Source organism: Anguilla rostrata, chromosome 9 (assembly GCF_018555375.3).
Source record: "Anguilla rostrata isolate EN2019 chromosome 9, ASM1855537v3, whole genome shotgun sequence".
Classification (NCBI taxonomy): Eukaryota; Metazoa; Chordata; class Actinopteri; order Anguilliformes; family Anguillidae; genus Anguilla; species Anguilla rostrata.
The window spans coordinates 44,924,229-44,939,397 of record NC_057941.1 but is presented as its reverse complement, the minus strand read 5'-3'; the positions used below and the strand labels follow the sequence as shown (position 1 = coordinate 44,939,397).

Here is a 15,169-nt window from a genome sequence, read left to right as displayed (position 1 = left end):
TTTTGAGTGTGTGTGTGTGTGTGTGTGTGCATGCGTGTGTGGCAGACCTAGCATTACCGTATTAAACGTGTGGTTGAGGGGAGTGTCCAATCAGAACAGGGCTCGTTTTTTTTCTCGTCTGTTCTGTTCCGGGCTCCCGCTCCTGCCTGGGACAGCGGGAGCGGCGAACGAGGACGCCCGTTACCGAGCCGTCATGGCGTATCCGCGCGCTCCTCGCCCCCGCCGCTCCTCCTCCTCCTCCTCTGACGTCGTGTGGAGGCCGGCTTTTCCGGCAGGAGATGTGAGGTCACGCGTCTTCTCGCTGACCGTGAGGGCCTCTCTCTCTCTCTCTCTCTCTCTCTCCTCTCCTCTCTCTCTCTCTCTCTCTCTCTCTCTCTCTCTCTCTCCTCCCCCTCTCTCTCTCTCTCTCTCTCCCTCCCTCCTCTCTGTCTCTCTCTCTCTCTCTCTCTCCCCCTCTCTCTCTCTCTCTCTCTCTCTCCCTCTCTCTCCCTGCTCACGAGCGGAGCGGCATTGGGCCTAATGTCCTGAGACAGTCACTGCTTTTACTCGTCTTCTCTCTCTCTCCTCTCTCTTCTCTTCTGTCTGTGGAGCGCGTGATATCTGCTCGTGAGATACAGAGAGCGGTGAGAGTGTCTGTCTCTCTATCGCTCTTTCTCTCCCTCTGTCTGTCTCTCTCTCTCTCTCTCTTCCCCTCTCGATTTCAGTTTCCTAATTGCTTTATTGGCTTGACAAGGCTCTTGTGACACTTGTGTTGCCCAAGTAGAGGTTTCAAAATAATACTATGTTCAGTGTAGATTATGCTAGATATTGATTATAGATTAAATGGATCAAACTGCTATATTCAGAATTAGGTAAAAAATAAAAACCAACCTACAACGAAAATGGCAGTTTGTGATGTTTGGTGTGTGTCTATCTGTGTGTGTGTGTGTGTGTGTGAGTGCATGCATGTCTGCGTGTAAGCTTGTACGTGTGTATGCTGTGTGTGATTGACGTGGTCTCTGCACTCTGTCTCTCTCTCTCTCCCTCTCTCTGTAAAATGTGTACCCACACAGGAGTGCTGATCTGATTTTATTTATATTTGGCTTACCGTAATGTCCCCCCCCCCACCCCCACGCCAAATCCCAGCTGAGAACCTATTCCTGCCTCTTTCATTTCCGCTCATTTCTTCCATCTTTCTCTCTCCCTTGCTCTAGCTGGCTCTCTTTTTTCTCTCTCTCTCCCCCTCTCCCCTCCCTCTCCCCTCTCTCCCTCTCCCCCCTCTCCCTCTCTCCCTCTCCCCCCTCCTCCTCCCCCCTCTCTCCCTCTCTCCGTTGAGAGGCTTGTGGCCCATCCCTTTCTTGCACCTCCACAGGAAAGGGCTTTTTCCTGTTCCTGTGCAGCCGTCCCTGGAGCGGATGCCCCTCAGCTGCGCTGGCTGCACGCGCCTGTGTGAGCTGCGTGCGAGAGGCAGGGAGGAAGTGTGCGTGCGTGCGTGTGTGTGTATACGTGTGCGTGTGAGTGTGTGTGTGTGCTTGAGTAAGTCTGTGTGTGTGTATAAGTGTGCGTGTTAGAGTGTGTGTGTACGTGAGTGAGTGTGTGTGTATGCGTGTGTGTGTGTGTAAGTGAGAGTGTATGCGCGTGTGTGTGTGTGTGTGTGTGCGTGTGTGTGTTAGTGAGTGAGTGAGTGAGCGTGCGTGCGTGCGAGCGAGCGAGCATGTGTGTGTGCGTATGTGTGTTAGAGTGTGTGTGTGCGTGTGTGTGTTAGAGTGTGTGTGTGTGCGTGCGTGTGTGTGTTGAGTGTGTGTGCGCTGCTGCAGTGGCTGAGCCCTGCTGTAAATATTTCAGAGGTAAATGATGTTACTCAGCGGCCGCCTCTCCCCCAGTGTCTGCTTTAAACATTTACTCAGTGAGTTACCAGTCACCCCCCCCCTCCCCCCCCCCCAACCCACCGCCTCACTTTTCTCCCCCCCCCCCACACACACTACCGCCTCATCTTCCTCTCGTCCCTCCCCCCCCCCACACACACCGCCTCACTCTTCCTCTCCGTCCCTCCCCCCCAGGACGCTCAAAACTGCCCTCAGCCAACCGGCTGCCGTCCTCCCCGCCTCCTCCACGCTCCCCTCAGAGAACCGGCCGCGCGCGCCTGGGGTTCGGGTCCCGCCGGCCGCGTTTAGCGCTCTCCGGGGGGGGCGGGCAGCGAGGGAGAGGAGGGGAGTGTTAGGGGAGGGGCGGCGGAGGTTAATTCGGGCGTCTGAGACGGTGTAATGGCTGCCGGGGCGATCGCGTGGGGGGGGGGCAGCGAGCGCGGCGGCCTCTCTGCGTGCCTGCACCAGGGCCGCCGCGTATTTCCACTCCGCTGCGCTTTGAAGTAAAAGCAAACAGCTTGTTAACCCCCCATCCACCCCCCTCTCCACCCCCCCTCCCTCTCCATCAGGCCCTCCTCACACGGCACGCCTATTTAGGAAGTAACGTGCGGAGTCCTGAAACCCAGCCTTTCACCACGTGTTATAATCCTGTTTTATTTCTGACTGTAAATAAGTGACAAATGGACGGGCCTCATTACAGAGGGTGGGGGGGGGAGGGGTAGGAGGGGGTAGGGCAACTTCTTAATAACACCCCCCCCCCCTCGCCCAGCCTCCCGTGGGTCAATGACATCAGGAAAGAGGAGGCGCTCGAGTTCCGCGGTGTTCTGCACAACCTTGCTGGCACCCTGGAGAGGAGGTGGTGGTGGTGGGGGGAGGGGGGCTGGGGAGGGGAGGTGGTGTGCGCCCCCCCCCCCCCCCCCTCAGAGACGGACCGGACCGCGCTCCCCCCCCCCCCTCCCCCGATCTGCATGGCTGCGTCGCAGGTTTTGTCCTGAAGCGGTCTCTATAAATAGTCTCTCAATAGCCGGCTGCCAAGCCGACCTGCTCATCAGAACTAATTGCAACAGAAAAGTCCCCCCCCCCCCCAAGCCACCCTCTGTTTTCTCCACCTCTTGCTTTTTTAAACGTACTTATTTATTTATTTTGCCATTCTGTCTTGAACCCTGTTTTCTTTTTTGCCGCTGAAGTCCAAAAGGCCTTCAGCTGATGAAGCTTCTTTTCCGTTTGCTCAACGGTGACCTTTATGTGGTCGTAACTCACCGTCGGTTTTGTGAGTCCTTCCTGCTTCCTGGTTGTCGTTGAGTGCGTTCCGCTGTCCGCTCGCTCTCCTTCGCCGGCGAGCCTCGTTCCTGAAGAGCGCGCCCCAGACCGCGGCCACCGACTCATTTTCCCAGGATCCCCTGCTTCCGTTTCCAAAATGGCCGACACAATGGGAGAGAGAAAGTGAATGGTGGGGGAAGAGGGAGATGTTGTGGGGGGGGGGTAAGAGGGAGAGGAGGAAGTGTTCATTTTTCACGCTGAACGGGTTGCTTTTCCCCCGTCTGTCCTTTGACTGCTAGAGGTTGTAGTGAAAGTGCGGAAAGTACCGGAGCAAACTGGTCTGAATGGGTAATTAGAGGATTCACGCTGTGCGGCTTGATTATGAATGCCTGACCAGCGGCATAACATGCGACTCTGTCTTCTTGCGTGGGCTGTTCTTTGTGTGTGTGTGTGTGTGTGTGTGCGTGTGCTTATCTGTGTGTTCATGGGAATGAGTGTGTATGTATCATTGTGTGTGTGTGTGGTTATGTGTGTGCATGCGTGTGTGTGTAAATGTGCTTGTGTGTGTTTGTGAGTGTTTGTGTGTGAGCGTCTGTACCCATGTTAGTTTATGTGAGCGTGTTCATGTGTGTGAGTGTCTGTATCCATGTCTGTGTGTTTATGTGAGTGTGTTTGTGTGTGTGAGTGCCTGTATCCATGTCTGTGTGTTTGTGTGAGTGTGTTTGTGTGTGTGAGTGCCTGTATCCATGTCTGTGTGTTTATGTGAGTGTTTTTGTGTGTGTGCATGTGTATCCATGTCTGTGTGTTTATGTGAGTGTGTGTGCGTCTGTATCCATGTCTGTGTGTTTATGTGAGTGTGTGTGCGTCTGTATCCATGTCTGTGTGTTTATGTGAGTGTGTTTGTGTGTGTGCATGTGTATCCATGTCTGTGTGTTTATGTGAGGTCAGGCTATCCCGGTGTCAGACGGGGTTATTAATCTTGGTGGGGGGTGCGGAGTGGACAGCATGTGGCCCCCGGTCCCAGGGGGTGGGGTCATTGTGTGGGGGGACCCTGCGGGCCCTGACCCGGACCCTTTGTGTGGGGCTCTGGGAGCACCATCACCCCTTGCCCAGACAAGCGTCTGGGTCACACCGCAATTCGGCGGGGGGGGAGGGGGGTGACGGGGAAGGTTTGTGCAGGCCGGCTGTGTCCTGTGTCCCCAACCCCCCTGCCCCACTCCCAAAAATCCCATCCCTTATTCGTTTGGTGATAATTCACAGTGACAGCAACATGGATGCTCAACCTCTGCGCTATTAAAAAAATCCTTACCCCCCCCCCCGCCGCCCCCCACCCCCCTTCAGTTTCTCTTTGATAGCATTCTTTGATATCATTTTATCATCCCGGACACATTACAGGGTGGTGTAGGGGAGGGGGGGGTCTAGCTTCATTTATCAGTGACAAATCATTATGATGCAGCATGAAGTAGAATTATATGTGGGATAAATATGCCTGTAAGCCAGTTCTGATTCAGCATGAGGAAGATGAGCTATGCTTCATCTCTCATCGAGGTCAGGACCATGTGGGGATGTGGTGATGCGTTTGTATTGGACCAGATGGGGTACACTGCCCTCACTGACATAGGGAGTGCGAGCTGGACACCAGGACGCCCAGAGCCAATCAGAGCAGGCTGGAGTAAAACACCGCTACACCCAGAGCCAATCAGAGCAGGCCGGGGTAAAACACCGCTACACCCAGAGCCAATCAGAGCAGGCCAGGGTCAAAAACACTGCTATGCACTGGGCCAATCAGAGCAGGCCGGGGTAAAACACTGCTATGCACTGGGCCAATCAGAGCAGGCCGGGGTAAAACACCACTACAAACGGAGGGTGTTCTCCAGTTAAGCGTCTTACATTTGGGGGGGGGGGCCGTGGGGCAGTGGGGCCTGACATGACGCTGCAGGGGGCCCCCCCAGTCATCTGCCTCCCTCCGCGCGGCGCTTGTTCCCCTTATCAGCGGCGTCCCCCGCTCGCTCATCATGGCCATGGCATCATGGCTGCGTGCCTTTGTGTGGAGGTGTGTAATGAGAGGGGTAATGCCTCCTGACTTTGTCAGATGGGCTCGGCCCGGCCAATCGGCACGGGGAGGCGAGCCGGGGGTCAGCTCCGCCCCCCGTGCGCCGCGGCTCCGCGGAGGGGCGGAATTAATCCCCGCCACGCCCAGCGCTCGCCGCGTCCGCGCCGCCAGATCCCATTATCGATTAAAACAACGCGTTGCCCCCGGCGACACTCCGCTGCTGGCTCTTATTCTGAGGGCTTCGGTGCAGTGCGGCTTTCGTTTTTTACCGCCATTTTCCCCACAAAACGATTATTTATTGATGATAAAAATGAGTATAAAATGTTTACTTATTGATGATAAAAATAAGTATAAAACGATTACTTATTGATGGTAATAAAATGTTTACTTACTGGTGATAAGTATAAAATGATTACATAGATGCATAGAAACATGCGCTCAGTTAGTGAGGCTGTTAGCAGAATCGTGTGCTCAGTTAGCGTGGCTGTTAGCAGAAACATGTGCTCAGTTAGCGGGCTGTTAGCAGAAACTGCGCTCAGTTAGTGGGCTGTTAGCAGAAACATGTGCTCAGTTAGCAAGGCTGTTAGCAGAAACGTGTGCTCAGTTAGCGAGGCTGTTAGCAGAAACGTGTGCTCAGTTAGCGGGGCAGTTAGCAGAAACATGCGTCCAGTTAGCGAGGCTGTTAGCAGAAACGTGTGCTCAGTTAGCGAGGCTGTTAGCAGAAACGTGTGCTCAGTTAGCGGGGCTGTTAGCAGAAACATGCGCTCAGTTAGCGAGGCTGTTAGCAGAAACGTGTGCTCAGTTAGCGGGGCTGTTAGCAGAAACGTGCGCTCAGTTAGCGGGGCTGTTAGCAGAAACGTGTGCTCAGTTAGCAGAATCGTGTGCTCAGTTAGCGTGGCTGTTAGCAGAAACGTGTGCTCAGTTAGCGGGGCTGTTAGCAGAAACGTGTGCTCAGTTAGCGGGGCTGTTAGCAGAAACATGCGCTCAGTTAGCGTGGCTGTTAGCAGAAACATGCGCTCAGTTAGCGGGGCTGTTAGCAGAAACATGCGCTCAGTTAGCGGGGCTGTTAGCAGAAACATGCGCTCAGTTAGCGTGGCTGTTAGCAGAAACGTGTGCTCAGTTAGCGGGGCTGTTAGCAGAAACATGCGCTCAGTTAGCGTGGCTGTTAGCAGAAACGTGTGCTCAGTTAGCGGGGCTGTTAGCAGAAACATGCGCTCAGTTAGCGGGGCAGTTAGCAGAAACGTGCGCTCAGTTAGCGGGGCTGTTAGCGCTGCGCGGGAGCGGGGCGCGATGAACACTGCGCCTTTGTCTGTCTTTGCCTCCGGCTGCCGCTAGCGCTGGAACCTCCGCTCAGTCCAAGACCTGCTTTAAGCTTTACCTCTGAACGGCGAACGCGTGCATTTCGTATTTCATTAACGTCGCTGGACTCTGTGCTCATGTGCGAAAGCTAAAGAAGTGACTGAATGGAGGCCTGTACGTGTTGAAACGGGAGATTTGTCTTGGGCCCGAGGATGGAGGGGGAGCTTGTGGTTTCCGTTTCTGAGAAAAGCACACGCGGGGAAAGTGTCAAGTCGGATGAAAACCGGCTTTTATAAATCAACTCTGTGAAAGGTCATCTCCTTGGAGCCGGCTTGTTGGATCCAATCAAACGCTTTCAGGGGGTTTGATTTAGGCCGCTTATTAAATATTCCCAGAGAACTTTTACAAATGATTTTCCCCAGAAAATTCCTGCTCACATAATAATACGATAAAAAATAACAACTGGGGGAAGTGGGAGGTTTTACCCCGGAGAAGTGGCCATTTTAAATGTTGCTGGGTTTTTTTTGGGACAGTGGGGTATTGTGGGTAATGCTCTTACCGGGAGCCGTGTGTGCCATGAGACCTGGTTGGTCGGTCACGCGTGTAGATGGGCCCCAGCAGCTCCGCCCCCCAGCTCCCCCCCCCCCGCCCCCAAACACAGAAGAGTGCCTGGAACACCGCTGGGGGGGTGGGGGGCGGAGGTGCTCGTCATCACTTGTAAATATTTAACTGGATCATTTCCGCGAGGCGCGCGGCTCCCCGTTCGCGGGCGACATTAAAGATGCATCGCAGCGGGAGGCCCGGCGAGCTCCCCCCCCCCCCCGATCAGGAGAGCCGCAGAGGCCTGGCCTGCAGGGCCCAGCCCCCGAGCCACGCTAATCCAGTTAGCTTCTGCTTCACAGCCCGGCCGCTTGGCATTTTTAATTAATACAGTTTTTATTTGTCTTGTTTTAGAGAATTTGTTTTATTTATTTATTTCGGCGCTGGCATGCGTGGCGTGTTCAGCGCGGCGAGGGGGGGGGGGCGAGGGGAGGGGGGGGCGTGAGACGGGCTGAGAGTCAGACAGCGAAAATGCCGAGGCTTACAGTGTCTGAAATTCCTCCGTCCTCTGTGATTAACCGAGAGGAGGAGGTGCCGTGCCAAGTGTGTGCTGCTCTGCTGCCCACTCTGTCTGCCTCTCCCTCTCTCCCTCCCTCCCTCTATCTCTGTCTGCCTCTCCCTCCCTCCCTCCCTCTCTCTCTCCCTCTCTCTCTGTCTGTCTCTCCCTCTCTCTCTGTCTCTCTCCCTCCCTCCCTCCCTCCCTCTCTCTCTGTCTGTCTCTCCCTCCCTCCCTCTATCTCTGTCTGTCTCTCCCTCTCTTCCTCTCTCTCGTCCTCTCTCTCTCTCTTTTGCCCTCTCTGTCTGTCTCTCTCCCTTTCTCTCTTTCTCTCTCTCTTTCTCACCCTCTCTGTCTCTCTCTCTTGCCCTCTCTGTCTCTCTCGTTCGCCCTCTCTTTCTCTTTCCCTCTCTCCCTCCCTCCCTCTCTTTTGCCCTTGCCTTCCTGGACTCAAAGTGACACAACCACCTCCCCCCCCCCCCCCAAATTATTCATGCATCTATTTATTTTTACTCTTTGCGAGCGTTTTGGCGTGGTGAGTCATGCGTTCCCATCCTGCCGGCGCGCTGCGTCACCCCCCCCCCCCCCAGCAGCAGCGGTGGGGGTGCGAGCGCCGGCTCCCGCTCCTGCAGCTGTGTTTGTGGAGGGCGCGCTGGACTCTGTGAGTCTTGGCTCGGCCCTCCGCTCGGCCGCTGACCCGCCCGCCGTCTTCTGAGAGCCGCTCTTCCTCTTCCCACCCTTCCCCCTCCCCTCTAGCGCCTCCTTTTCCTCCTCGCTGAGTCCCTCCCCTTCCTCTCCTCTCGCCCCGAGTCCCTCCCCTTCCTCTCCCCGGGCCCTCCTCCTCCCCTGCAGCTCAGCTGTGGAGAATGTCTTCATAGCCAGGATACTTCCCCAAACCAAACTGCACACTCCCCTTTATACTGTTACAAACTGCAACTGCAGACTCCCCTTTATATTGTGTGTGTGTGCGTGCGTGCGCGTGCGCGCGGGTCTGTGCGTGCGTGTGTGTGTGTGTGTGTGTCTGTGTGAGAGAGAGGCGCAGAGTTAACCCTCTGTGTCTGTGCGCTCATTATTTCACTCTACAGTGATTCTGCTGGAGGACACTGGGATGCACTCAGTCCTCCATTAAATCACAGAAGGGTTTCTCTCTCTCTCTCTCTCTCTCTCTCTCTCTCTCTCTCTCTCTCTCTCTCTCTCTCCTCTCTCTCTCTCTCTCTCTCTCTCTCTCTCTCTCTCTCTCTCTCTCTCTCTCTCTCTCTCTCCGGTCCAGGAGGGAAACGCTGCGAGCGGTCTCTCAGGAAGCCCAGCTGAACTCTCTCTCGACGCGGGCGAGGCACGTTCACGGCGTCGTGTGTGTGTGTGTGTGTGTGTGTGACTAACAGCCTGAATAGCTTTAGCAGAAGCAAATGACCCGGGCCTCTTTAAAGAAATCGGCGATAAATCACGTGAGAGAGCAAGACGCGTCTGAGGTAAACCGACCCTGTAAATATATATTTCTGCCGCGGCTGTTTTTCTTTCCTCGCCGGCGCGGTTCGCCCCGTCAGGAGATGCTCCTTCTGCGGCGGAGGACCCGCCGGGAAACGTGACCTGGGGGGGGGGGGCGAGCCGCTCCGGAGCTCTGGGCTGGCTTCCAGGGCCGGGGAGCTCCCCGTCCCGCGTGGGGAAGCCCTCCCGCCGCTCACCGCTCGCTCCTCGCTCCCCGTCCCGCGTGGGGAAGCCCTCCTGCCGCTCGCTCCTTTGCTCCTCGCCCCTCGCTCCCCGTCCCGCGTGGGGAAGCCCTCCTGCCGCTCGCTCCTTTGCTCCTCGCCCCTCTCTCTGGAGCGTTGGGCTGTTTGTTTGCCTGCGCTGTTTGCGCAGAGGTTCCGTTACCGCTGTGCAGTAGCGCGGTGTCCCCACGGCTGCTCAGACTGTCTGGGATTCCCTGAGTCTCCCCAGGCTGTCCACATCTCTCCCTGTGTGTCCCCAAACCCCCAAAGTCTCTCCAAGTCTCTCAGAGTCTCCCTGTGTGTCCCCAAACCCCCAAAGTCTCTCCAAGTCTCTCAGAGTCTCCCTGTGTGTCCCCAAACCCCCAAAGTCTCTCGTAGACTCTCTAACTCTCCAAGTCTCTCCGAGTCTTTCTGAGTCATCCCTGAGTCCCACCTGAGTTTCCCCTGAGCTCCCGTGTGTGTCCCCAGCCTCCCAAAATCTCTCCAAGTCTCTCAAGAGTCCCCCCCGAGTCTGCTTTTGTCTCTCCAAACTGTCCAGATCTGTACAAGACTCTGAGTCTCCCCAAACTGGCTGAGTCTCTCCCAGTCTGCCGGTCTCTCTGACTCTCCCCGAGCTGTCAGTCTCCCAGCTGAGCAGTGCTGTCCCAGCTGTCACTCACAGGTCCCCAGGCCCCCGGCATCCAGTCCTTTCTGTCAGAGCCACTACTGCGGGGGGAAGAAGGCAGGCAGAGTACTTTAATTTTAATGCAGTGTTTGAGCCACGGGGAGAGCGCACACACTTTGCAGATTTACCCCTTCGCCTCTGTTTGAGCAGCGCGGAGACCCTCCGCCTCAGGTTTTTAGGTTAGCCGCTCCGCTATCGACGCGCCGTTTTTAAATCACGCCGCTCTGCCCGTGTAAGTACGGAATAGTTCTTCGGCAGCGGGCTTCCCGTAACGTCCCCCCAGCGTAATGGCATTCACAGAGAGCTGGGGTGGACGGGGGGGGGGGGAGGAGTATCCCAGCCGAAATTTGGAAGTCTCTGGGAGCCGTGCTGGCCCGGGCGCGAGTGTTATGTCGAAACCAGATGTTGGGAGATGTTTTCCTCTGCGTCACGCGGCCCTCTGGTGCAGCGCTTACATAAACGTCGTCTGTACAGTAGCGCCGATCTCGCAAGCCCAGCTGGTTTCCCGGCCAACGGCTGCAGTCTGGCCTGGCAGAACCAGCCCCCCCACATCCCCCCACCCCCCCGGCAGGGACCTTCCCCCCCTGGCTTTATTAATCCTGACCGCCCCCTCACCCTTCACCCCCCCCCCCAAACTTTAAAAAATGAGCTGGAGGTACACGGTCAGCAACTGTCTCTGTTTTTTTAATTTATTTTGTGCTCAATAAAGCGAGGGTTGGCAGTTTTTTGAGGAGTTGGATTACCCGCGCGCGCCGTCTGAAGAGCTGCCCCCGGCCCCGAGCTCCCGCCGCCGCGCGCTGTGGCCACGGCGGTCGGGGGGCGTGTTCCTGTACGCGCGAGGCCCCGCCCAGCTAGCGCACGGTGGGAACGACGCTGCGTCCTCACCCCTCCGCTGTTCTCACAGTTAAACTGACGTTCGTGCACCGGGACGGTTATGATGTTTTTACGGTCAAGTGAGCGCTCTCCATCAGAATGAAAGGCACTCTGAGGTCGGGGGTAATCGGACATGTTTTGCTTGGAAGGCCCTGCGCTGTTGGTTGCTTTTTGTTGTGTTACGCAATACTTGAGCTTGTGATTAGATAAGGTTTCGAAGAAATGAATAGTTTGTTTTGAGAAAAGCCCTTGTGTTTTGGTTAATTTTTTTAGCATTTGTTTTATGTACTTAATTCTGTGCCCGACGTGGGGCTGGACTTGTTCAATTTCGGCCCTAAATTGAAAGGTCCAGTTATCTGCAGCCGCGTTCGTGCGTGAATCCCGCTGCCGATTCGGGAGAGCGTAGACGTCCGTAGTTCTCCTGGGAAACGCGGTGTGGCCAGCTTCTTCCTTTCACACCACAGACTACAGCTAAGCTCGTATAGAGTGGAGTCAGAGGAAGACCTTTTTACGTGTAGCTTTGACCTGCAGTTTATGGGTGCCCAGTTGGCTAATGGGGGGGTCGCTAGGAAGTGATGAAATGTGGATGCCCAGCCGACTGAGTGCTCCTATACCCTGGGCTATGCGGTCGGCAGTTGCCCCTCACCCCTATGGAGCCACCGGGAGCGTGCGACACTGGCACGGTGCGATTGTCAGGACTGGCTGCTGGAAGTTGGGTGACTTTAGTGCAAAGTAAGAATTTCTAAAAAAATGACACACAAGCTGTCCTTTCCTATTCTAGACACAGCTCACGGTGCATCGTGTACGTTTGCTCGTGCCCTCTTCTGTATATTTTTTTTGCTCTATTTTTGCATGAGTGATTATCTTAACCCGAAAACAACTGAGTCACGCAGCGACTCATGCGCTAGGAAACGGGGGGGGGGGGGGAGCGGAGCGGAGCGGTTCGGTCGAAATTGCAGATGTGCGCCGTGCGCTTTCCCCTCCTGGCAGACGCCCCTCCCTCCCTCCCTCCCTCGGCTCGCGCTCACGGATTGGACGGGGCGGTGGCCTGCTTTTTTTAGGATTTTACGTAATGAGAACGATTCTCCCTCAAAGGCACTGGGGCCTATCAGGGTCATTCCTCTAATTGCCCTGATAGGTTTTAGGTGGGCTGAGGCCTGTCTGGGCTCTCTTTAATGAGGTGAATGGGGCAGTCTTGCACTTATAAGTATAGCGGTTTACTGTTTGTGAGTAGGGGTTTTTGGCTGGCTCTGATTGGATGATTGGGGAGAAAGTTTCCACGAGGCATTGCCAGGTTCATTAATGCGCGTCAGAAATCACAGAGAGAGTCAGTTGGGTGGAGTCACAGGCTCCACCCCTGCCTAGTGGGAGGAGTTACAGGCTCCGCCCCCTCACTGTGTGACCAAATCGATTCTAAATCTTTTTCCTTTTTTTTTTTTTCTTCCCTGCAGGACCTACGCAAGCAGGTAGCTCCACTGCTGAAGGGCTTCCAGGCAGAGGTGAGTTTCGTGCCTGTGAACAGGACGGGGGGGTGGGGCTGTGGTGGGGGGCGGGGCTGTGGTGGGGCGGGGCTGAGTCCCCCGATGTGGCTCTTATTTGTGTTGCTATTGTTGCTGCCATTACTTTTCTTTCATTGCTTTTGGTTAAATATATTCCGTGTTGTAACTGTGTGTCATAAAATGGTTGTTCTAGGTTGGTGTTCCTTTTTGTCGCTTTGGGCACCTGCCTCTCAGATGGTCTCTGTGCGGCCCTGCCCCAGGTGCCCCAAACGCTTCCCTCCCTTGCTCAAAATATTTTATATGAGACTTTATATTTTTCAAAGTATAGATTGATACGAGCTTTGCCTGAAACCGCCATCTACTGTTGAACTGCTGAAGCTTTTGGGGAGGGGGAGGTGGAGGCCAGTGAGTGTGGTCAGTGTTCACTCTAGCATGTTGCTTTGTACTGTCGTTCTCTTTCGCTTGCCTTACAAAACACGAGACACTCAGAACTGCTCAAGGACCACCAAACCCAAGTCCTACTTTTTGAATTTATTTCCATCTTAACCCCTCCCCCCCCCCACCTCCCACCCCCCCCTCCCCACTTTCAGAGAGTAGCAGGAGGGAGAGAGCAGCAGTAAATAGGCACCACAGATGGGTGAATAGAAAACTTTGACCTCTGATGTTTTTTTATGTAGGGAATCATTAAATGTGCGATTTTTATACCGTTACATTTCTGTAGGGTGGTGGAGGGGAATGAAGGAGAGTTAACCACAGAGTTAAGAACAGAACAGAGTTTTTAGAACAGAGTTTTTGTTGCCCGCACCAGGGTACAAATTTGTGACCCAGAACAATTCGATGTGACAGTGCCGGCCAGCCGAAGGGGGAAAGAGAATATTGGAGTTTAACATTCTGTTCCGAGAGGAGTGTTTATTGCCGTTTTTGTATTTTTTTTTTCTTTCTTCAAGTTGCAGCAACTTCGCAATTGATTTACAGGACTTTCATTATACAACCTCCCAGACTGCAGGAAGTGTGGGGGGGGGAGGAGAGAACGGAACGCGCAGTTTTTCCCGAATTCATTATCGAATTCCTCCCCGGGCCTCGTCGGCCTGCCTGCTGAAACTCTGAGCTGCAGGACGCCCGCGCCGCCGCCGCGGTACTCGAACGCTCCTTTCGCGAAACCGTTTGTTTGAAGAAAAAAGCTCCCTGAACTTTTAAGCCGCTAGAGGGGTTTTCCTTCGCGCGGCCCCTCCCCGTGCGCGCGCTAGCGAGCCGCGGCATTTCGTCCGAGCCGAACTCCGCGTCCGCGCCGCGGTGATTTGTCACGGTGAGCGAATGGCGAGCCTCCGTTCTGAACAAGCGGCTGCGATCGGAATCCGCCTTCCCTTGCAGTTCCTGCCTCGCGGCGGGTTAACGGACAGGCGTCCTTCGCGTTTTCGACGTTTATTTTGGTTTTCTGGTCTGCTCTTCGTCACGTTAAGTATGGTTTGTTAAATCTGAACACACCGCATTTTCAGAGCAGGCTAACGTAGCAATTTATCATTCGGTCGTTGGCAGGAATTTTCTTTTCTCTTTTTTTCTCCTTTTTTTTTTTTACACTAATGGTTCTTCCATGCTGGAAGAGGCCTCTCCAGACCTGGCTCTCAGAGCAGAGCCTGCTGTGCTAAATATGGTTCTGTCACTCACAATCTGTTTCTTTCGGCTCACTGGAACTCACTGCTGGGCTCAGTCTGTGAGCAGGATCTGCTTGAAAGAGAGCAGTTCTGATCAGGAGACAGTGTGAATGGGACGTGTTCTGATCAGGAGCCAGTGTGAACAGGATCAGAAGCCAGTGTGAACAGGATCAGGAGCCAGTGTGAACAGGAGCCAGTTTGATCAGGAGCCGGTGTGAACAGGAGCCGGTGTGAACAGGAGCCGGTGTGAACAGGAGCCGGTGTGAACAGGAGCCAGTGTGAACAGGAGTCAGTGTGAACAGGAGTCAGTGTGAACAGGATCAGGAGCCAGTGTGATCAGGAGCCAGTGTGAACAGGATCAGAAGCCAGTTTGATCAGGAGCCAGTGTGAACAGGATCAGGAGCCAGTTTGATCAGGAGCCAGTGTGAACAGGAGCCAGTGTGAACAGGATCAGAAGCCAGTTTGATCAGGAGCCAGTGTGAACAGGAGTCAGTGTGAACAGGAGTCAGTTTGATCAGGACCCACTCTGAAGAGGACAGCCCTGAGCAGGGCTGCTCTGAAGGAGGCTCGGCTGGAGCCTCGCATCAGTGAACCGCGCGGACCTTCTGCCCGCCCCGCGGGTTCATCCATCTGATAAGGAGCTTTTTCCATTATTTCTCCGGCGAGAGCGCATTCCCATTACGGGCGTTCTTATCTGCCCCCCCCCCCCCGGTGCGCGTTCTGCCTCCGGGCCCAGGTCAGCGCCCGTGCCCTTCTCATGCGCTGTTGCCGTGGGAGATTCCGCCACTGCACACCGGCAGAGGGATGGCGGTTGAAGATGGCGGGGATAGGAAGGGGAGAGGAGCCGGAATGGCGGTTGAGGATTGCCGGGTGGGGAGGGTTACTATAGGCTGCAGTGGAAACCGACGGCCCTTTGAGCCGGAGCCGGGTCTAATTCACAGGAGCCAGGCCTGCCGCGTTAAGGAGCCGCAGGTGCGTGAGTGTGTGTGTGTGTGACGCTGGTGTCTCCAGTAGACCCTGTTCTGCCTGAGTGGAAATCCCGTTGTGTAATCCCGTCGTCTCCCGCCCTACACGGAGTCAAAATGGAGGCGCCGCCACCGCCGTCTTCCTCCTCGTCGGTTCGTTTCCCGTTCCTCTCATGCCCCCGGTCCTCCGGAGCGTGACCGTCTGCACAGACTGTCCCTGCGGTGGTGCGATTACGGTCTGAGCAGACCGCTCGGCTC

General features: G+C 55.3%; 1 protein-coding gene across 4 annotated transcripts in view; it reads left to right on the top strand.

Annotated features, from left to right (window-relative positions):
• Positions 1 to 15,169, top strand: part of cux1a (cut-like homeobox 1a) — a 191,956-nt gene that overhangs the window by 74,001 nt on the left and 102,786 nt on the right. For all 4 annotated transcript variants that reach the window (XM_064352371.1, XM_064352370.1, XM_064352369.1 and 1 more), the window contains exon 3: positions 12,247 to 12,294. In XM_064352371.1, coding sequence (XP_064208441.1) covers positions 12,247 to 12,294 — 48 coding nt within the window. The remainder of the gene's footprint in view (positions 1 to 12,246; positions 12,295 to 15,169) is intronic.